This window comes from Lottia gigantea, assembly GCF_000327385.1.
Source record: "Lottia gigantea unplaced genomic scaffold LOTGIsca_2, whole genome shotgun sequence".
Lineage (NCBI taxonomy): Eukaryota > Metazoa > Mollusca > Gastropoda > Lottiidae > Lottia > Lottia gigantea.
The window spans coordinates 6,779,351-6,802,397 of record NW_008708400.1 but is presented as its reverse complement, the minus strand read 5'-3'; the positions used below and the strand labels follow the sequence as shown (position 1 = coordinate 6,802,397).

Below are 23,047 nucleotides of genomic sequence, written 5' to 3'. Positions count from 1 at the left end.
GGAGTTAGTTGACAAGTAAAACTGGTAACAAATCAGATACATGAGATTTTTTTTTTCTATGTTCCATTACGTCAGCCATTAATCATTAATGTAAGTAATTAAGAACATTATAATTACCACTAAGAGAGCATATAATATAACACCACAACTCCAAACATCAGCCTTTCTACCATCATACTTCTCTCCCTGTAAAAAAACAACACATACCCAACCATTATTACTTTGTTCATTTACAGGGACAAATGCGCCATTTTCTTTGACCAATCATACTTTACTCTCAGAATGTTTTTTTTTTTAGGCTAAGCCATTCAGTAATTACGATCACAGCTGTAAATTTGTGCCTGTAAATCCATGTGTGTCCAGATTCCAGAATTATCTGTGTTTGAAGTTTGAATGTTAAAATAATGATTAACATAGAAATTGTGAGAAAAGTTCCTAGTTTGGAGTATTTTTATAGGAATTCTTTGATTTTTATACTTTGCTAGCACTTCTGAAGACTACTTACACATATACAAAACTAAAATCCCCCCAAACAGGCACATCTGCCAGTTTTAAGGTTATAAAAATTGAAAGCCTTAAAAGCTTAAAGAACCCTTTTAAATCTGATCAGCTTGATCTAAGATATAATTTCTAGAAATAATAAACAGCACATTATCTTGCTGAATATTTATGTTTTCTGATTTAGCATGAAGTGTAAGACTTTCTGCTGTTACGGAAATAAAAGACCATTGTCAAAACCATTTTATGCTCGATCATCAGCCAAATAATCACTTATTTTTGTACAGGTAACAAATTTAACAAAAGTCTAAAAACGTGTTTGAATATCGAAATCACGTGCAAAGAATTTGATGTTCATAAAAGAGTAGGATTATGTTCTTCAGAGAATTTTGAAGTAAGAGAAAAGCAGAGTTAAGTCCCTTTCCTTAAAGATTTTTAATCTTTCAATAATATGTCATTTTAATCATTCAATACTGTCATTTGGGACACAATGAAAAAAAAATATTTGAAATATTTTAATGTCTGAACTTTGAAAGAAATTTTGTCTTCTCTAAAGGAATTTTAATGATAGAAAATGAGATGAGAAATAAGAAATCCTTATATACATGTTTTGTGAGTAACATTTCAGGTCTGCAGGCATTATGGAAATTTAATCCTAATGAAAGAATACAAATCCTTCGACAAAAAAAATCATCCGATATTTGGTCAGGTACAATTTTACATCTCTAAATAAAGCCACATTGTGTGAGTGCTGAGCACTGTCTGTAAAAAATATGTTGTATCTGCAAGCCCAAGGTGATATATTACACAATAACTTGATAAATAGTGGAAATGTCATACAATATCTCACAAACAACAAATAAATTAAACTTATATAAAACTTATATAAAATCAATGCAAAAAATAATTACATGCTAAACACAAAATAATTTGCAATATTCTAAAAAAAAAAACACACATAAATTAGAACAAAAACAACAATTTTATGTAATGGGAGAAGTGGATTTCATGAGTACAACATTTCAACAATTTACATTCTATCAGTCTACCTGATGATGATGTAAATTGTTGAAACATTTTTCCAAAATAAAAGCCAGGAGGTATACCTGATAATAACAATGTAAAATGCAGAAACATGGTATGGGCATTATTTCATTTGATTTCCAATGTTAAATGCAATTAAATTATAAACTGAACAAAAACAAAACAAAACAAAAAAAGTTCTAAAAATCATTAAAATCAAGCCACAATATTAAAAAGTTTACGTTTCTTTCATCATATCTTTTAATTGTAACTTACAGAAACAAATTAATCAAAATATTACATCAAAAATAAACTTGTAATCAATTTAAAAACAAACAAAATATGCAAAAAACATCAACTCGTGCTCTAGGCTTACCCGTATCACTTCCGGACAAGCATAATGTGGAGACCTGGAGACATAAATAGCAATAATGAATGAATATTTAATTGAATGAAATAATTGACTGTATGAATGAATGTTTAATTGAATGAAATAATTGACTGAATGAATGAAAATTTAATTGAATGAAATAATTGACTGACAGAATGAATGTTTAATTGAATTAAATAATTGACTGAATGAATAATTATTTAATTGAATGAAATAATTGACTGTATGAATGAATATTTAATTGAATGAAATAATTGACTGTATGAATAAATGTTGACTGTATGAATGAATGTTTAATTGAATAAAATAATTGACTGTATGAATGAATATTTAATTGACTGAAATAATTGACTGACAGAATGAATGTTTTATTGACTGAAATAATTGACTGTATGAATGAATGTCCAATTGAATGAAATAATTGACTGAATGAAGGAATGTTTAATTGAATGAAATAATTGACTGTATGAATGAAAGTTTAATTGAATGAAATAATTGACTGTATGAATGAATGTTTAATTGAATAAAATAATTGACTGTATGAATGAATATTTAATTGAATGAAATAATTGACTGACAGAATGAATGTTTAATTGAATTAAATAATTGACTGTATGAATGAAAGTTTAATTGAATGAAATAATTGACTGACTGAATGAATGTTTAATTGAATGAAATAATTGACTGTATGAATGAAAGTTTAATTGAATGAAATAATTGACTGTATGAATGAATGTTTAATTGAATAAAATAATTGACTGTATGAATGAATATTTAATTGAATGAAATAATTGACTGAATGAAGGAATGTTTAATTGAATGAAATAATTGACTGAATGAAGGAATGTTTAATTGAATAAAATAATTGACTGACTGAATGAATATTTAATTGAATGAAATAATTGACTGAATGGAGGAATATTTAATTGAATAAAATAATTGACTGACTGAATGAATATTTAATTGAATGAAATAATTGATTGAATGAAGGAATGTTTTATTGAATGAAATAATTGACTGTATGAATGAATGTCCAATTGAATGAAATAATTGACTGACTGAATGAATATTTAATTGAATGAAATAATTGACTGACTGAATGAATATTTAATTGAATGAAATAATTGACTGAATGAATGAAGGAATGATTGTTTATGTGAACTTCAATGATTAAATGTATATCTAAGAGCATGGAATAAGTTAATAACTATATGAATGATTGAATAAACGTTTAATTGAATGGAATAAGTGAAATGAATGAATGAATGGAATAAGTGAAGTTGAATATCTACATGAATGAACGAAAAGAGCCCATTGAAAATTTATTCAAAAAGATGAAAACACGGTCAGAATGAACGGAAGAAAGACAAAGCCCTGGAAGTTTTTCATATGTCTACGATTGAGTCTTAAGTCTTTGACCCAGTCAGCGAAATGGCTGCTTATAGATTTTCTTCTCTTTCATGATGAAAATATCAATTCAGTTTTTTAGTCTTTCAAGAATCGAAAAACACAATGTTCTGTTTAACTAACTAACATCTGTCTAACATGTAATGTATGTGTACTAGGTTATAACACTGTGTGTAATATGAAAGTGCACACGATATAAATGTTATGGTCTCAATTTTTCTGGTTTACTTATCTTTATCTGATTATAGAATCAGTTTTTATATTTCAGATGAAATTTGATCAGATAGAAGAGCAGAGTTTAACTTCTTCAGTAAATATAAAAAGAAAACTTGTTTTATCAGTGAAAAAAATGACTTATATCTTACTACAGAAGATATACTGCAGTGAGATACTTTAATTTTCAATTCAATTGATATCTAGATATATTAAAATAAAACCTGAAAGATGTTTTTACTAAGAAATCATGCTGTTTGACCTTCACACAACTGATCTTTTTGTCCTGTGTTTTTACTGAAGTTTTGCTTGTGTCTGCATTTCGAAACCGGCAATGTGACCTATATCAGTGGTTGATTCTGAAAGGGGCAGTATTTTCATTTTTTTCAAAAAAACCCCAGAATATTCCTTTGAGGATGAGCTCTTTCAACTAGCAGCTAGTTAGAAACCTCACAGAGCCAAACAATTCTGAAGGCAAGAAAAAATCCTGGAATTTCGAAAAATCCTGCAATTGTAGACATTTTAGACGCTAAACTCTTCCAAAAATCATTGAAATTTTTAGCTCAATAATATTCCAAAGTATTTAAAGGTCTTATAATGTAAGCCAAACTTCAAGAACATTTCAGTAGGTTATTTAGATTTTAGTCTACACATAAAATTACCACGACCCCTGAGGTCATTTTCTAATAGTTTTTACCTGTGGGAGATACTATAATTAGAATTTCACTAAAGTAAAAGTAGAAAATACCATCTGGTTTTCAATATGATATCATCTTTAATCTAAACATATGGCGAGACATTTTAAAATTTTATATCAGGAAGGAAGAGAATTGGCTTGAGACTTGGCTTTAGAAAGGAAGAGACATGGCTTAAGAAAGGAAGAGACTTGGCTTCAGAAAGAAAGAGACTTGGCTTTAGAAAGGAAGAGACTTGGCTTTAGAAAGGAAGAGACTTGGCTTGAGACTTGGCTTTAGAAAGGAAGAGACTTGGCTTGAGACTTGACTCTAGAAAGGAAGAGACTTGGCTTTAGAAAGGAAGAGACTTGACTCTAGAAAGGAAGAGACTTGGCTTTAGAAAGGAAGAGACTTGGCTTGAGACTTGGCTTTAGAAAGGAAGAGACTTGGCTTGAGACTTGACTCTAGAAAGGAAGAGACTTGGCTTTAGAAAGGAAGAGACTTGGCTTGAGACTTGGCTTTAGAAAGGAAGAGACTTGGCTTGAGACTTGACTCTAGAAAGGAAGAGACTTGACTCTAGAAAGGAAGAGACTTGGCTTGAGACTTGACTCTAGAAAGGAAGAGACTTGGCTTGAGACTTGACTCTAGAAAGGAAGAGACTTGGCTTGAGACTTGACTCTAGAAAGAAAGAGACTTGGCTTTAGAAAGGAAGAGACATGGCTATAGAAAGGAAGAGACTTGGCTTGAGACTTGACTCTAGAAAGGAAGAGACTTGACTCTAGAAAGGATGAAACATGGCTATAGAAAGGTGGAGACTTAAGAAGGAGACTGTTTAGAAAGGAGGAAACTTAGCTTTATAAAAGAGGAAACTTGGCTTTAGAAAGGAAGAGGCTTGGAATTGACAGAATGAATGAATAATGGGAATGGATGGATGTTCAAAATGATCATAATAGAATATGAAAACGTCTAGTATTTGTAGTATTATCTTACGTGGGCAATGAAAATGACTAATATATGCTTGAGGAAATGAATAAATGAATGAGTGTATGAATGAACTATGATGATAATAAGTCACTGGATGAATAAATAAATGTATTTTGATTAAAATAATTGAATAACTGTAATATTAGTGAATGAAGTTGATGAATTAATAAATGAAATGAATGTTATATATCTTTTCTTTTTTTTCCAAAAGCCTGAAATTTTAGTACAAAAAAGCTCAATACGTACCCGCAGCTTGTTTCTAACATGGACCCTTCAACCTGTAATGACGCCATTCCGAAATCTGCTACTCTGATATTATTCTTTTCATCTAGTAATAAATTCTCTGGTTTTAAATCACGATGGCTGAAGATAAAGATAAAATATAACATCAATTTCAGTAATTACAGTGATGAAGGGCAGTCATGTTGCCATACCATAAAATATAAAACCAAATATTTCAAAACAGAAAATTCTATGAAACGTTTTTGATCTAAATTTTGACTGATATTATGTCTTAGAATGAAGAAGCATTATTAAAAATCTGGTCAAAAACAGAACACATTCCGAAAAAACTCTCAAAAAAACAGAACTCATGATGTAAAAACACGCTTAGTACATTATGCAAAATTTATACTCACCATATATTGTGGCTATGGCAAAAGTCTAGAGCAGATATAATTTGTCGGAAAAATCTTCTTGCTTCTTTCGGCGTCAGGCGTCCTTTTTTAACGAGGTAATCAAACAATTCTCCACCAGAAACATGTTCTAAGATTAAATATCTGGAAGTAAAATGATGTGAAATTAAACCATTTGGAAACACTAAAAGCTTAGAGAGATTGTAAGCTTAAACAGATTGTAAAAAAGTTTTCTAAACTCTATGTGTATCGAGGACACTGATAGCATCAATTTGCACCATTCCAATTTTCAGTCTATGGTACCTGCAATTCCACTAAAACTAAGTGTCTGATGACGGATACTATCACAAAATCTGGTAAAACATTTAAGTTTAAGTGAAATTGAAAGAGACATCTGACTGAAAATTGATAAGGTGTAAAAAGTTGCTAACAGTGTCACTGATACACATAAAAAATTATAAAAAACTATTTACAATCCCTTTAAATTAAGTAAGAGGAATGTATATAAAGGAATGCTAAGCTGTCTAGCTTTAAAATATCTTATTGTTGAAGTTGAACATTGAAATCTACTTCAAAATTTAGATCAATGATTTAATGTTTCTTGCAGAGGAGTAAATAGGATGAATTTATAACAAATGTTGGTCAGGTTGACCAAGGTCAAATTCAAATGTTTTCAAATTCATGAATATTGACAACTGGAAAATAAAATGCCCAATTGTAGCTATAATTAAAGTCTATCAGTTATATAAGGTACACCTTAAACCCTGAATTCTAATCCTGAAGTTTAATCCTAAACTTAAATCCAGAATAAAAGTTAATCAATTACAACATTTCATGTTTGCAAATGACAGAAAATCAAAATCAATGATTTACTGACCATTAAAATCTTTTTTAAAACAAACGTTCGCTTTTTTCCCCAAGAAATCCCACTGAACAGAAAACAATTTTGGTATAGCCTTAGCATAATTCTGAAGATTTTCTAAAATAGCTGTTTTTCATCTGAGTTTAGCAGATTTTTTCTAAAATAGCATTGAAGGTTTAGAAGGAAAAATTGAAAATAGAAAGGTAAACTCAGATCTTGCACCTTCCTACAAGCAGAGCAGCATTGTTTGTCCACATTGTTTAGTACTTAAAACTAAAAGAACTAGTTGGTAGAATGAAAACTAGATATTAATACTAGCCTAACACCATATATCACTTCCAACCATCTAGTCTTGTCATTAAAATTGACAACTCATTGGAACATTGAGATTCCACTGACACTATACATCCTCTTAGAGAAGTACAACAATAAAGATAATGGTCTTAAAATAACATTTCCACTCAATAGATTCAATTTGAAAAGATATAATGTTTTTAACTTTAAAACAAGTTCAATAACTGTAATTTTCTAGTTTCCAGGAAATAGGTTATGGAAATATTCACTTGATTTCTTTCCACTTTTCTTAATGATAATTTAGAGCTGTCAAAAACATTGCATCAATAATATTTATAATCACATGATATTATACATTAATTGGTTGATGTTATGGCAGTGATAATATTAACTAATCAGTAGATTTTCTACTTTCTGTATTTTAACTCGATACATGACTAGTAGGTGAAAATTTTCTTGTCCAAAGAACTAGTTTCTCTGAAACAACTATGAGTTTTTTGAAAAGAAAGAACAAGATCGAGACAACTCTTAACTGTAAATAAATTTCTAAAATAAACCACAGAAATAATGATCTTCTAACTAATAATCATTTTAAACTTTTCCTGATAAAAACAGGAGTGTTAACTGTATTCCTACAGGATGCTGCTTCGAAAAGGTGATAATATAGAGCGGAATGGATATTACACAAACTGTCAAGGGATGGCCACAAGATGGCTGCCTAATGGAGGTAGTTACTAAGGACAAATAAAGAAAATAAGAATACCAGGAAAGGCCTACACTTTTCCTTTGACTAACAATACAATATGTAATCAAAATACAGATTCAACTGTTTCCTTATGAGTTTTTTCTGTGGGTTTAAGCAGCACTACATTCGCAATCTTTGGATTGATCATTATTCTTCATGAAATCTTATTTTGGCCATGGTTCACCATTTTTGGATTACTAGCTAGATGTGAACACTACTACTGATTAGCTTAGCTTAAAAATTCCTGTTTCTTAGACTAAGGTACGATTGGTCAAATGAATGGCAAACCTGTCCTTTTAACAATTTGAAATTTTGTTCATGCTTGCTTATCATGTTTGCTTATCAATGAAATTTTGTTCATGCTTGCTTATCAATGAAATTTTGTTCATGCTTGCTTATCAATGAAATTTTGTTCATGCTTGCTTATCATGTTTGCTTATCAATGAAATTTTGTTCATGCTTGCTTATCATGTTTGCTTATCAATGAAATTTTGTTCATGTTTGCTTATCAATGAAATTTTGTTCATGCCTGCTTATCAATGAAATTTTGTTCATGCCTGCTTATCAATGAAATTTTGTTCATGTCTGCTTATCAATGAAATTTTGTTCATGCCTGCTTATCAATGAAATTTTGTTCATGCCTGCTTATCAATGAAATTTTGTTCATGCTTGCTTATCAATGAAATTTTGAAGCAAGAATAACTGCGGAGTAAGAATGAAGCTAGACTATATAATAGTATACTGTAATGTAATTTGTATGCTAAACACTGTCAGTAGAAGGCGTAGAGAGAGGTGAATGCAATGAATATATTACAACTAGTAATAATCAATGTCCTTTTCATTAGACTATCTCATCAAAAAACTCTTTTCTTTCTCTTTCTTAAAGGAATACTAACTCTTAGAATGGACATACGATTTCAAGTCTTGGTCAATAAGAATATATATTCATCAGCTGGACTTAGCCGGTGCCATGACTAAAGAAAAGTATTCCCCTAAAAAAGGTGCATCTGCATAGCAATCATCAGATGTATATTGTTGCGATAAGAATAGCTGTCATAAGTTTCAAACACAAAACTTATTCAACTGAGCGCTTTGCAACAATAAGCAACTAAAATTGCTATGGTTAAGAGTGAAGAAGTTCCTAAAAACTTCTATGTAAAGCACTGGCCAAGGTCACAAATAAAGAGATAAATGTTCAATACAAGATAAGGTGAAGTTAGCATAGTTAGTATTAAGTTAAAAAAACAACCACGAGTAATCTACAATAAACAAAAGTCTATAATATGAAAGTTTTCTTGTTACCAGTTCTAAATATGGTGTGACGCCCCCTTTAGAGTAAAAGATTAAAATCCATACTTACAAATATTTTTTATTTTCATACACATCATATAATCCTAACACATGTGGATGTTCTATTAACTTCATAATGGCTATTTCTCTCTCCACCTGTAAATATATTCAATTAAACACTCAATAAAATCAGAATTTGAACAATTTTACACTGAGATAAAATAATTTGAAGGACTATAACTATATGAATATAATAAAATGTGTATGTAATTATTTTGATCATTAGACTTTCACTCTGAACGGCGCTTTAATTTCTAATGTAGAGCTTTACCAGTTGACCTAACAATTCACTAATAGTAAGGCTGAGTACCTGTGAATAGATGTGATGCTGTGTTTGATGTAATGTACAATGCAAGAGTATCAAAACAGTAGAAAAAAAAAACAACAAAATCCAATGAATCTACATTTTGTGGTGACCATTACTATTAATGGTTAAAGAAATGGCTTTAAATTTGGTACTGATCAAGACCATTTTGGTATAATTAGCCTTGATCACCTCTCTACATCCAGAGAAAATCTCCTTTACTAAATCTACTTGTGACTAGAGAGCAATCAAGTATGGCCTTCAACTCGAGACAGAGCTGAATATAAAACAGATGTCTAAAACCAGAATCTTATCTTTACTGTGTAATTCAATTAAATTCTACCAAGTCTTTTCCACTGTACAACAACTAATCAAATTAATTTTCCTTGCAAATTTTAAAACTTATATCAAAATCAATTTCTTTAAAACAGAGATTCCAAAGCAATAGTAATAAAATTGAATAATAGTAGAAGATCTGTCTCAGGCAATTACTGATCTTATTTCTTCATGATCTCTTTTATACGTTAACTTAGCTTATCACAAACAAAAATGTTACCTAAAATTGAAGAATTGAAGTGAATAGAAATAAACTATGGAAGAACTTTCTCAAACATAACAGAAAATAAAGTGAAATATGAACATATTGTAGTAAAAAAATACAATGCAACTAGACAATTATTATCCAGAAGATTTATTATGAAATTATTGGTAATTCCTCTTGAAATTTCATGATGGTACAAGATTGGTCTATTAAAATAATTTAATTCTATTTGACATCTAAAATGTCCTTAAGCACAGGCTGTGGCAAGTTTATTATAGTGTAAGAATTGGACCTCATTTGCCTGGTTATGCTGATCAAATGGTCTTGTGAGTTCTGATAGTCTTTGAACAAGCATCTTTCTTCACTGTTCTGTAGACCCAGATGTAAATAGGAGTAGATAATCTGGAAAAGATCATAGCTAAAGGGTTTGGTCAAGATCCAGCTGGTTGAAAGGATCCACAATGGATGTTTCTTTCTGTCTTTTACGAAGTAATAAGGTGGTTTGGTCCAGTGCCCTGAATATCTGTAGAAACACATTAAGACTTATTTATAACTATATCGTAGGCTCCAAGACAATTAATTTCCGAGACATTTTATTTACGATCAGTTTATCTTCAGTCTGTCCAATTGGAATCAATACAATAGTTAATGTTATTCAAGATAATATTACTGTTTCTAATTAGACTGTGTTACTTGAGTTCTTCTTATATAATAGTTTATTCCTGTGTGGTTTCTCTACTGAATAATATTACCCATATCAAATCAAATGAAGATTTTAGTTCTGCTATTCTGTAAAGGAGCATGGATGGCAGCAGTCATAGCATAGCTCAAGGCTACAAATACTTTATCTCAAATCTCAAAAATGAAAAAGGGGTACATTAGGGGGTACAAACTAATTTTCTGGGTTTCCCCCACCTCAACCTTCCAGTGTGACCACTGTAAGGGAAAAAGATATCTAAATATTTGCCTATCTTCTAAAATTAATATCTGAAATTCCTCTACAGAAAGGTATTATTTTTACTTCTGTAAGCAGTAATATCTACTCATGATAATGTTATAAATAACACCTGTTATGACAGTCTGAACATGAATAATATGATTTCCTTTAATTGTCTAAAAGCTAGACATCTGATTATGTTCTGAAAAAGGATACAGATAGCTAAAATTGAGATGTATCATAATAAATAAAAGCAAAGACATCTATATATCTCTTTCCAAGTTTTCATGCTGCTGTTATTTATTTTTTTTTCTTCTATTCCACTGATTTGAAATACTGAAATGGTGTATTTGACAAGAAAATCATTGGAGAGTATATTATACTGAAGAAAGTGAAGAGAAACAGAGAGAGATATTGTGACAGAATATTGTAATATATAGAAATAATAACAATAATTTGACATCAAATAACTCAATAATTCAATCTTCTAACTTTTTATAGAGAAAATTTGTTGATTTGGAGGTATTCCACAAGTTTTCTTTTGCAGTTCATAATCAATAATCAAATTTTGCAATAGCAAGAGATTGTTCTACTGTAGTGGAATGTATGAATTGCAAAAATACTGTTGCTATAAGCCTGTAGAATTTCTGACACGAAATGTTAAAAAAAACTTTAAACACATAATAGATCTCAAGATATTGACAAGTATAGTCTCACTTTCAATTTATTTAGAAATATTGATTAAATAAGTTTAATATTTCTAATCTTCTAAAAAAATATACTTCAGAAAGCCACGGGGATTATTTTATATTGATTAGTCTTGGTTGGATAAAAAATCATCAAACACATACAAGTCTCAAATACAGTCTACAATGCCTTCAGCCAGTACTGATGCTTTATATCAACCAGCATTGTCTCACTGAAACTAGGTAAATCTAATTTTTCATTGCAGCTTATGTCATATTAGAGCTAAGCTAGGGTTTTCCACTTTCAGCAACGAAACTTTTATTTTGTCTATAACAGTTTTCTACATGGTGGTTTCTAAAAACATTCCCAATAACACACTTCATGTCTGATTTCCATGACACCTGATGTCCAATCCAAGTTAAAATGAGGCATAGAGGGTTTTAGTTTGAACATATAATTGAAAAAAAAAGACACTTGTTAAGTTTGGTCATCCTTTCAAAGAGAGGAATTTGACTATATCTTGCTATGGCCAAGTAAATAACTCTACCCTAATCTTCTTTATTATTTTACCTTAGTTCACGTAATAAAATATTTCATTTTATTTAATGATGACACATGTAACTTGTGTTAAAATGATATGTGCTTGTGTGCTCTCCACTACTAAATTGTATTCAAATCTTTGTTATTTTTGTATTTTGTAAATCCAATCACATCTTCAAGTTCATTGTCCAATCCTATGAGTCAGGACATACTGAATATCAATATAAGTAGAATAACTAACCAAGGTAGAAGAGTGAATGTCACTATGAATACGAATCCCTCCAGGCCTAAATAATGGGAAATAATATGATACCAAGGATTCAATTTGAACGCTGATTCCAGAGTGACCTTCATCATTAGGATAAATGCCAACGAATTTAGCATTTGACTTACCAAGAGAATAGAGCAATATGATAGTCTCTGAGGCCATTGATCTGATGTAAAATTTCATGTCATGGTTGCAGGCGAGCAAAACCAACATAAAAAACTTTGACCATGATATAACAAAACGTTAGCTAATTGGTTAATGTCTGATATAACATTTTGTGTCATGGTTAGAGGCAAATAAAACCCAGATAACAAATTTTAACCGTGAAAGTGAAAGTGAAAATGTTAGCTATTGGGGGAAAATGTCACCAGATGATATTGTTCATCAAGGTGACATATTTATAGTTGGAAAGAAAGACAAAAGATTATTCAGCACTGGTCAAGGGCATTAATTGTAGTACATCCCAAGGTCTTTTATTGTCATTAAAATAACAGAATCAGGAAAATTATGATTGTGTTTTAATCGTAATAATAGGAAGCGAGTCTGATTGTCTTTCTTAACCTCTCAATTAAGGCATTTAGATTAAAAACATGATATCCAACAAAAAGTAAAAAGAGAGAAAATTGCATTGTAAGTAGTATGTGTTGTTGCCCTCACAAAGCGAATGCAAATGAATATTTCTATATCAAAATAATGATATTGGCCTAGATCAGCTTTTTGCCGATCTTATATCATTTATATTGTTTTAGGGAAAGCGCAAAAGTATAAATATAGATTGAGTTAACCAGGTTGTAGGTGATCTCAAGATGATTACTTGTTTTTGAGCACAATGTGAGATAATGGCCTCACTTTATCTCAGGGAAATGCTTGGATCAAGGACAAATATTGGTGGAAAATACCTAAAACTCAGTCAACAGCTTTCAAATGAGATGTTAAATTACCCTGTCCTTTGCCTTCTTGACAGTAATCTTCTTGGTTTATAAGTACTAATCTACACTTCTCTTAATACTACCAATGTAGTAAGTAATAAGGAATAAGAGAAAAGGTTTTGAAAAATTGCATAGATTAACTATCATTCTTAACTTTAGGGGCACCTGTCTCCCTTTAAACAATTGATAGCATCTATCCAATTAAATAATTTGACTGTTACTTTATGGTGTTTCAGCTGTAGGGCAGCTTCTTTATAGAACAAATTACTTGATACCATTAAACTTTCTCCAGCTCTTCTTAAAGACATGGTTGTTAAATCACACCTCAGTTTGGTAAAATAGATTTCTTATTATCATAAAATATAACACGACTCGACTCCTTCTAGAATGTACTATTAAGACTAAATTAATCCCTCACTGACAATTTAATAATAGGAAACTCCACGATTGTCATCTTCACACTTCCTGCTGGAGGCATGCTGGGATATATACTGGACAACTGTCAGTATCACATCTTTATATGACCTTGTGTACTCCCTAGAGCATATTTAGCTCATTATAGAGATTAGATGAGTCAAGACAGAACTTTCTGATACCAGTAAATAACTCATGTTAGTCACAGTTATATTTCACAATTAAACTTATGAAACTTGGCACATTCTATTGTTCTGAGTAATATAAAGTCTAACAAAAACTGATTTTTTTTTTCATATCAGTATAGTATATAGTCCTTTGCTAAGTCTCAGCTTTTGTTTCAAATTTGAAAATCAAAATAAGTACACATTGACAAATACCATAGCAAATCAGAGTTGAGGAGGGGCAAAACTTAATATTTTTTTTAAAATTTTACTCATATCCTAACACATTACACCATCATTTTTTTTAATAACCAAGAACATAGTACTGTACAGATGCCAGGAATTTTAGCTTTACTACTAAATTTTTCAACTTTGGTCACTTTAAAAAAAATATTCTATGAGTTTTAGATCCAAAGAACTGAGTTCCAATTAAAAGCACTCTGTTGGACAGCATGCTCTATCTTTATCAATAGGTAGACTCAAGACAGGAGAGGAGGGCAGGTACTTTCAATTATTCAAATCAAATTTCTTTCAATCCATGATTTTGTCAAGTAACAGAAGTAAGATTAGTGATGTTCACTTTAAGTTCCCTAAGCATCTGAAATTAAAAATTGAGTAGGCGAGAGTAACTGCTGTTTCTGAGAACTAGACTCTACATGGTGTTGTCTATCTTCATTAACCTATCTGAGTACAGAACAGTAGGAGGTAAAGTTCAAATTTTATTTCATTTCCCTAATGTTGATTAAAACCAGACTGAACTCCCTTCAGCAAGTCTATAGGGTGATGATTTATTTCGATAATGATTTGATGGCACAGAAAAACTTTAGAGTAAGGAAATTCAGAGTAAGAATTAATATAGTAAATAGAAGTTACGGCAGTTAAATTTGTATTTTCCATAACTCCAATTCTCTTTTTTTTATTGTGTCAAAGATGTTTATTTAATTGTAGGCAAATTTAAAATGTTAGATTTTAAAAAAAAAAAAATTTGGGTAAAGCTCTTTCAACAGGTGAAGATTTTCTTTTCAACTAATAATGATTGTTTCACAATCTGTGTTGTTTAGTTATGTCTATATTTCATAATAAAGAATGAATCTCCTGAAACAAGCTGCCCTGATAATAATTGTTACATCCAAAACACTAAGAAAGCATCATCACAACAACAGTAATACAAACTTAAATCAGTTAGATTGTTTCTGTCATTTTAATGTGAATGAATGAAATGAATGGAAATGGAATCTAATGTAGACGGGCAATACCATTTGAATGCAGAAGAGTTGGATATAGAATTTCATCTTATTTCTTATGAAGATACAGAGTGGTATGAAGGAAATTTTCATTTCAGCTGTATTATCCCACTCTTTTTCAATTTCTAAATGTCAAGGGATCTTTAACGTGCACAGCCTGTGGCACACATGCCCTTCGTTTAATGTCCCATCTGAACAACTAGACGCTTTTTCCATGTCAGCCCCTCTGACCTGCTGTACTTGGAATGCAGAAGAGTAGGATATAGAATTTCATGATTTTTTTGTCCTTTGAAATCCCTTCAGCAGATTAAGTCAACGTTTTTTTAACATTTTGATAACTTTGGTGCTTAGTTAGATTTCTATATCTTGGAATAGTCAATGAACTCATGCTGCCCTTATAATTAAAGTTATACCCTAAACAAGTGAAAACAGTATCATTATGACAACATTGATACAAGTTTAAGTCAATTAGTATAAAGATGATTATATCCCTAGAGCAGAATTAACTCATTAAAGCTAATAGTACAATGAATACAAATTATCATTGTGTCCATACGGAATAGAGGAATACAGTTCACAGCCATAGAGACATTGTTCATAGATATCAGGACAAATCTTATAGGAGTATTGCAGACATGTATCAATCTTACTGGTCAAATCAACATGTCAGAACTATCGAGACTGTTGTTTCAAGAAATCTCTGGTTTGTCAGAAATCAACAAATTAAACTGATACAGGAGTCCTATCAAAGTATGGGGTCAATGTAAAATAGGGGAATAATAGTTGTATGCAGCCAAATAGTTTTAGGGTATCTGATTATAATAAGCTAAAAACTATTGCGTTACTAGCCAGCAATGCTCAGATATTGAATAAAGAAGCAACATTTCATTACAATAAATCATGTTTATCCATTCAAAAGGGAGCCGATATCTTGCGATTTCTGCAAAATTTAAATACACAATATGAACTATGTGAACTCTCCGTAAAGTAATGCTGAACTGACGAACCAATTCAAAATTAGGTCATATGATTGCAAATAGTTCTACTTGAAATTATATCGTATTTCTGGTATAAATATTTATTTGATCGAAGATTTCTACCAAATAGATATTGACTTCGTAAAAGTCTGGTCATGTCAACAAAATACTTGGATCATTTAATTGCAGATAGTTTTACTTTAAACTATGTTCAATGTCCTGTTTTAATTTTATCCTTTTAAAGATTTCAATCTTGTTAAAGTAATAAATATTGATTTCATAGAAGTCTGGTCATGCCAACAAAATAATTAAATCATATGATTGTACGTTGCATTTTCTGGTCATGTTTTATGACCAAAAGATTTCGATGTTAGTTAAAGATGATCTGTGAACCAGATGATAAAGATCACAAGGTAGTAATAAGATTGTAATAATCGTGTTACATGTTTATCATATAGCTTATTATATCACCATTAGATTACTATACTGCTTCAAGACATTTATATTCCTTACAGGTTTCTATATTCAATTTATATCTATTATTATTCAATATTCTCAACCCAATTTTGCTATAATCCAGAACACAGCCTAATTCATTTTGAAATTGGCAGCAAAAATGTAAGCATCCATGAGTGGAAATATCATATACAATGACAACGCTATAAGTGTTCAGTAAAATTGAACAGAATCACAAGGGTGGCAGATTATACCATTTGAATCATGATTTGCATAGATTCTAAGAACAGATTGGCCAAAAAACCACAAATATTTATTTTTAATATAAATAAAATGTTTTCATGGAACAGAGTTAAAACTCGTCACATTAAATTTTTGGGGAATAAAAAAATATACAGTTCTTGAAATCTATCTTATAGTCTTGGTATATAATTATAATTCTTGGTACTTGATATAAATTTCTTGGTTAATAATTTTTCTGTTTTGGTATTTCATAATAAAAAGAATACAAAAAAAACAAAGAAAAATCCATTATAAAATATTCGATTAAGGCTTTGAATTTCTTTTGATACCAGATATTAGCATCCATGATTTCTCTATTTCCATAAAATATAATTCCAAGGAAGAAATAAGTACTATTTTGAGATCACATTATTAATGCCGAGGGAGCCACTTGTCTACCACTCAAACTGAGAAAATCTCCCAAAATATATCTAATGAGCTTAAGTCAGTTTAAATCACGTCAAAGTCATCACAATATCACACTGAGCTCATAGTGTTAGTAGTCTCTTACAGTCCAGATAATTACTTGACCTTCATCTGAGAAAATTACTGTAGTCTCTATCAATCTAGACAATAAGTTGAACTTCAACTGTGTAAAATTATTCTGGTCTTTGACATGTCAGAATGGTGTCTACATATTCATCATTGCTATTTTGATAAGAACGTTTTTATATTTGATGCAGGTTCCTTTTTGTTTAACATGGGACCATAACTTCATATCAAGTCAACCTTCCAGCTGAGGACATTGGCTGCTGTGACGATTTGACCAACCTATTTTATGACCATGACCACACTATATCTTATGACCATGACCACACTATCTTATGACCATGACCACACTATCTTATGACCATGACCACACTATATCTTATGACCATGACCACACTATCTTATGACCATGACCACACTATCTTATTACTATGACCACACTATCTTATGACCATGACCACACTATCTTATTATCATGACCACACTATATTATGACCATGACCACACTATCTTAAGACCATGACCACAGTATCTTAAGACCATGACCACACTATCTTATGAGCATGACCGCACTATCTTATTATCATGACCACACAATCTTATGACCATGACCACACTATATTATGACCATGACCACACTATATTATGACCATGACCACACTATCTTATGACCATGACCACACTATCTTATGACCACACTATCTTATGACCATGACAAGAAAAATTGTAATCAGTAATAACCACAGCAAGTTAGTTTTAAATACTTAAAAATATTTTATAGAAGATAAAATGCTAATAGAGAAAAATGCTAATAGAGCCGGTAACAATAACATTAGCAATTAGAATTATGAAAAATTGCTTGATATTCTTCCTTTAAGTTTTAATGCAAGAAAACTATGTCAGTTTTTTAAACAGCATGGTAGCTTTAATCACCCACCAGTATATATAAATCTTTGATGAATTAAATGTTGTAAAGATCAATCTTACCTTCATTAGAACTGATTCACTGAGTTTTTCACGATTTACGATTTTAATGGCCACCCGTCTGCCTGTCACACAATGGACGCCAAGTTTTACCAGACCTGAAAGTATAAAGATAAACAAAATTGATTCAACAGACTAATAAAAACAGCCACAATATATTCAAATACCTTACCTTTTTACACTCCAAGTACTTCCATACGGGGAGAGAAATTCTCTGAGCCAAGTTAAGGAAGAATGACCAAGCCTAATATGAAAAGGAGGGGGTTTGAGAACTTTAACAGTTAATCATAAAATTACTGCCCTTTATATATATGAAGATAAAAATTCATTTCTTAAACTATAAGTTGAGAACATTTGGTAAGGTTATATTTGAGTTTAATTTTTTCCTTATAAATAAACTGTCTTTTGACAGAGCATCACAGCATGTTATTTCTCTCTGTTATAAATATATCTTTATTAGAAACTGAAACATGTTATTGCCTTGTTCCAATGATGTACAAGTTTATGATACATATAACTCTATTTTACTTCATAAACAATATATATCTTCTTATCTCCCAAAAAATATCAACTTTTGACCTTGTATTACTTGAATCAAAAACAAAACATCAGATTTTGATGCCAAATCAGGAATACTGAAAACCAATGAGTCCCATAAGATGCCAAACAGTTGGAAGCAATATTTAATCCAAAAGATACAAATTTAATTGCATCATATAAACCCAATTAGATTGAGATGTAAATCTGAATTTCATTGACAATACAATCTATCAATGTGAATATAACTGATAGAAAACAGTTTTTACTATAAAAACATTTCGATGGAGTTATTTTTAACACAAATCAATAACAGCTTATTCAGATTTTACTTTCAATTTATCTTTTAAAATACAAAACAGAAAGCTTAAAAAACCCTCTAGTATGACTTAGATATTGGACACAAACAACAGTTTACTATTAACACATTTTACAATACAAGTTGATTCTAGAGGCTAGTCTTTCACAGAAACTTCCATTTTAAGTGTGATCAAAAGCTTAATAAATCCATATACAAGGACAACCATTTAAGATTTATAGAACTTGTCTTACATCTTGTGGCCAAAACCTCTTGCCATGTCTTCCTAAAATGATTCCTATACCAATACTGGTCTATTAGAATAATGCTAAGAAAGGAATCTCAATCAACATATTCTTAGTGTATTTTAACAGGAACAGGATATCATCAGCTAAGGTGTTGATTAATGTACATGATTTTCCAGTGCACTACATAGTGGCTGCAGCAACCTCCTGAGACTGGGGTACAAATCGAGAGGATACTATTTTCATGGGGGACAACTGTCGATGTCGAGATTCAAATTGCAGCAGCTTTGTGAAAGCACCATATTCTCAAGCCTCCAATGGTGCATCCATGCCCCATCCCGCACATGTATCCCCACTGTACATAGAAATGCAACAAACAGAATAAAAGAATAATCTGACAATCATTGGTTTTAAAGCGAATAAATTATTAACTAATACTGTAACCAACCATAGAAATGTTTTAATTAAATAACCTACACGATTTGCAAATTATACTATTTTCCATGCATACTAAAATAGTTGGTAAATCTGATAGTAATAGAATGCATTCAGATTTTGTTTTATCTTTTTTAATATCTAAACTCTGCCAAATCAGTTAGTAGACCATTGTATCCCTTTAAAACTCATTACTTCCTAACTTATGAGGGAAAATAAGATACTGGAAGGAAATTGTGTCATTTTCATGATTTTTATAGATATATATTGTCTTCCACACAATATAACAATATCAATCAATCTCAAATACATAAATAATGGTTTGTGTAATATGCCTTATTTCTTTAGCAGGGCTTTTAGGTTGAATAGCTCAAAGCCTAACTAAAAGGTGCCTACTGTTTTGAAAATACTAATAACTGTACAGCTATTGAAGGTTTTTCTAGTTTTTTTTCATATATCAGCACCTTTTATGGCTTCTATGAACGTCATTCCAATTTTATGTCACATGTCTTTGATCTAGAAAATAAGGCTCTCAGTCATCCATGGTAGAGGATATGGACTATTCAAACCAACCAACTACCAGAACAAGACTAAAAGATATTTTATATATATATATTTATGATCTATTTCATAATCTTTTATTCAGCAGGGGACAACAATGCCACAATAACTAGATAATCTCCACCCACATCAAATTTCCCATGGTGTTCTCAGAACAATCTGACTGCCTTTATTGACTTAATCTGTAGGTTCCTTATTCTTTATACAGTAATACAGTAAGCTGATTGAATAAATTTAAAATTAACTTGAGTGACCAATCAGATGACCGAATACCTAAAAGCATCTGAAGTAAGTATTGGAGAAGAAGAACCCCCCAGAATTTAAACCTCAACATCAGGTTGCTTAGCTGACAAACTCAGAGACACCTGCTGTATATAATATTGGCTTCTCAAACTTTTTAACAACATCCTAGCTGAACTAAGCATACCTTAAAACAAAACCATAGAAAGCATATTCTTATCGAAGATTTCTACTCCTGATTGGGATAATGAACACAAGCAACATTGTGTGCTTGGTATCTTGGTATTTGCAAAACACAAATTATCTTTATGATGTAGAAAGACATCCTGTATTCTGGAGTGATGATCATCTCTTGCCCTTCTGATAAAATTTAGTGCAAATTTTCAGAAATGGTAATTCAAAATTGAATCAATTGTAGAATTATAGAATTTATTCTCTAATTGCGAAACACTATATTATTTCAGGGTAATAATCAGACGATTACTTCGAATCAGGTCATGAAATTTGATCATAAAAAAATCATATAGAATTAACATCCAGTCCCTGGAGTATTTCAACACCAATAAACTGATACTATTCTTTATGATTACTATTGATTTTTTTGTCTCAATATACAAAAAGACTGGAAAAATTCTGTCAAAGTGTCATTGTAAAACAAAATAGAGATTTTTAAAAGATCAGAAAAAGGATGTGGGCAGATAAAGAAATATAAAAGTTTGAAATATCCTAGTTTGAATTTCTCTACATTCATCGTATCACGAATACAGGTTTTGACATGGTCTTATTAACCTGTATTAAACTAAGCCCACTACACTTGGTTTTGGGGGTGTGGAAATGAGATTGGTGGCATTTAAATTTGATCAATCAGATCGGTACAACAGAAAGAGATCATGTAAACAAAGCACAACATCGTTTTGCCGTCGCCCATTTGAGGAGATAAGAACACATTCTTTCCAAGTAAATATTCCAAAGTAAGTTTTGATTTTCTCTCGGCGAAAAATCTTACTCAATTCTCTACAGTACATATTCATCAAAATATGTTGTAGCACGTTGCTTTCGTTTTGATTACGTTCGCAAACAAAGAGTGATAACAAGTGATTTGTTTTGATTGGCTGAAATTGGCTACCAATACAATAGGGCCAATTTTGATTGGTCAATATTTAGCTATGAATATGTAATTTTTCTCACATGTGTTACCACAGCAACGAGGAATCATGATGAATGGGGGTGTGGTTTGGACACGATATAGTTTGTATGCTCTAATTTGTTCTTAAATTGAGGTTTATTCAAAATTATTGACACTTAATCAGATGACAATCCAACTAACAGCCTAATATTAGTTACCATTGTAAAACCATATAACCTTCTTTAAGACCTTTGAAACATTCTGATACTACAAAAATAATGTTATGCAAATTGAAACAAGGTTACACTGGAGTCACATGTTTCAAACTATTCCAATACTTTAGCAAGAATTCTCCATCAGGCATCATGTAATCACAAAGACAAACAGAAATCAATAAACCTTCAACCAAATAATAGTAAATACATTAATGCTATTAAATCAATTTTTGTAGCAGATCACTTAAAGATTCATTCAGATGTGACAATAAATAGAGACCAGTGTGTTATAGATTGAAGATAGAAGCAAATGCTACTATCAAATTATGCGTGAATTCATAAGATTGATTGTCCAAATGAGCAAAGCAATGTCATGTGGATATTTTAGCTAAGAGCAGTGATAGCCTACTTGATTGTAACGTTTACAGATCTTTAGTGTGCATAGCTTGTAACCCTAAGAAGTTGGTAAACTCAATTCCAAACTGAGACCTGAAAAACAACCTTGACCATTTAAAAACACTGGGATTAAATTAGAATCTTCTCTAAGTAAATCAATAGAAAATCTATAAGATGATAGTAAAATACATTAGTTTGATGGTCTTATGTTCTTTATGTTCACCAGCAGTACAGAGCTAATTTATAGATTGTTCATCTTCTTCTTACACCAGGCAGGTTTAATATCGAACAGGGCTGCTGATGTGGATAGTCATGCCCTATAAAAATTATGGTATGGTTGGTGGTTTTCGATAATATAAAACACTTTTTTTTATGTTGTCCATCTCCAATTCCATCAGACATTATGATGGAGGCTTGGGGCTGCTAGGGATATGGATGTACCCTAAATTGAATCAAAAATACAATACAGCCACCACTGCTTCAAGACATGATCTCATTCAGATCCGTTACTTCCCCTTTTGAAAGAATACTTTTCACTGAAGATTGACAGCACAAAGCAGGTTGCTTTTTGACAGCTTAAAGCATGATTGTTTACAATGTTAAAATGCTTCTTTTGATGAAATATGTATTTTGAGAAAAAATATTTTCATGGCTTAAGTTTAAGTTGCTTTGAGATCTGAGCACATACAGATTCTTTTTAGG

General features: G+C 30.9%; 1 protein-coding gene across 1 annotated transcript in view; it reads right to left on the bottom strand.

Moving 5' to 3' along the window:
- Positions 1 to 23,047, bottom strand: part of LOTGIDRAFT_104436 (hypothetical protein) — a gene marked incomplete at both ends in the record, with an annotated part of 55,582 nt that overhangs the window by 9,017 nt on the left and 23,518 nt on the right. Inside the window, 6 exons of the mRNA XM_009053559.1 lie at positions 118 to 186; positions 1,898 to 1,931; positions 5,437 to 5,553; positions 5,829 to 5,969; positions 9,087 to 9,172; positions 18,296 to 18,390. Coding sequence (XP_009051807.1) covers positions 118 to 186; positions 1,898 to 1,931; positions 5,437 to 5,553; positions 5,829 to 5,969; positions 9,087 to 9,172; positions 18,296 to 18,390 — 542 coding nt within the window. The remainder of the gene's footprint in view (positions 1 to 117; positions 187 to 1,897; positions 1,932 to 5,436; positions 5,554 to 5,828; positions 5,970 to 9,086; positions 9,173 to 18,295; positions 18,391 to 23,047) is intronic.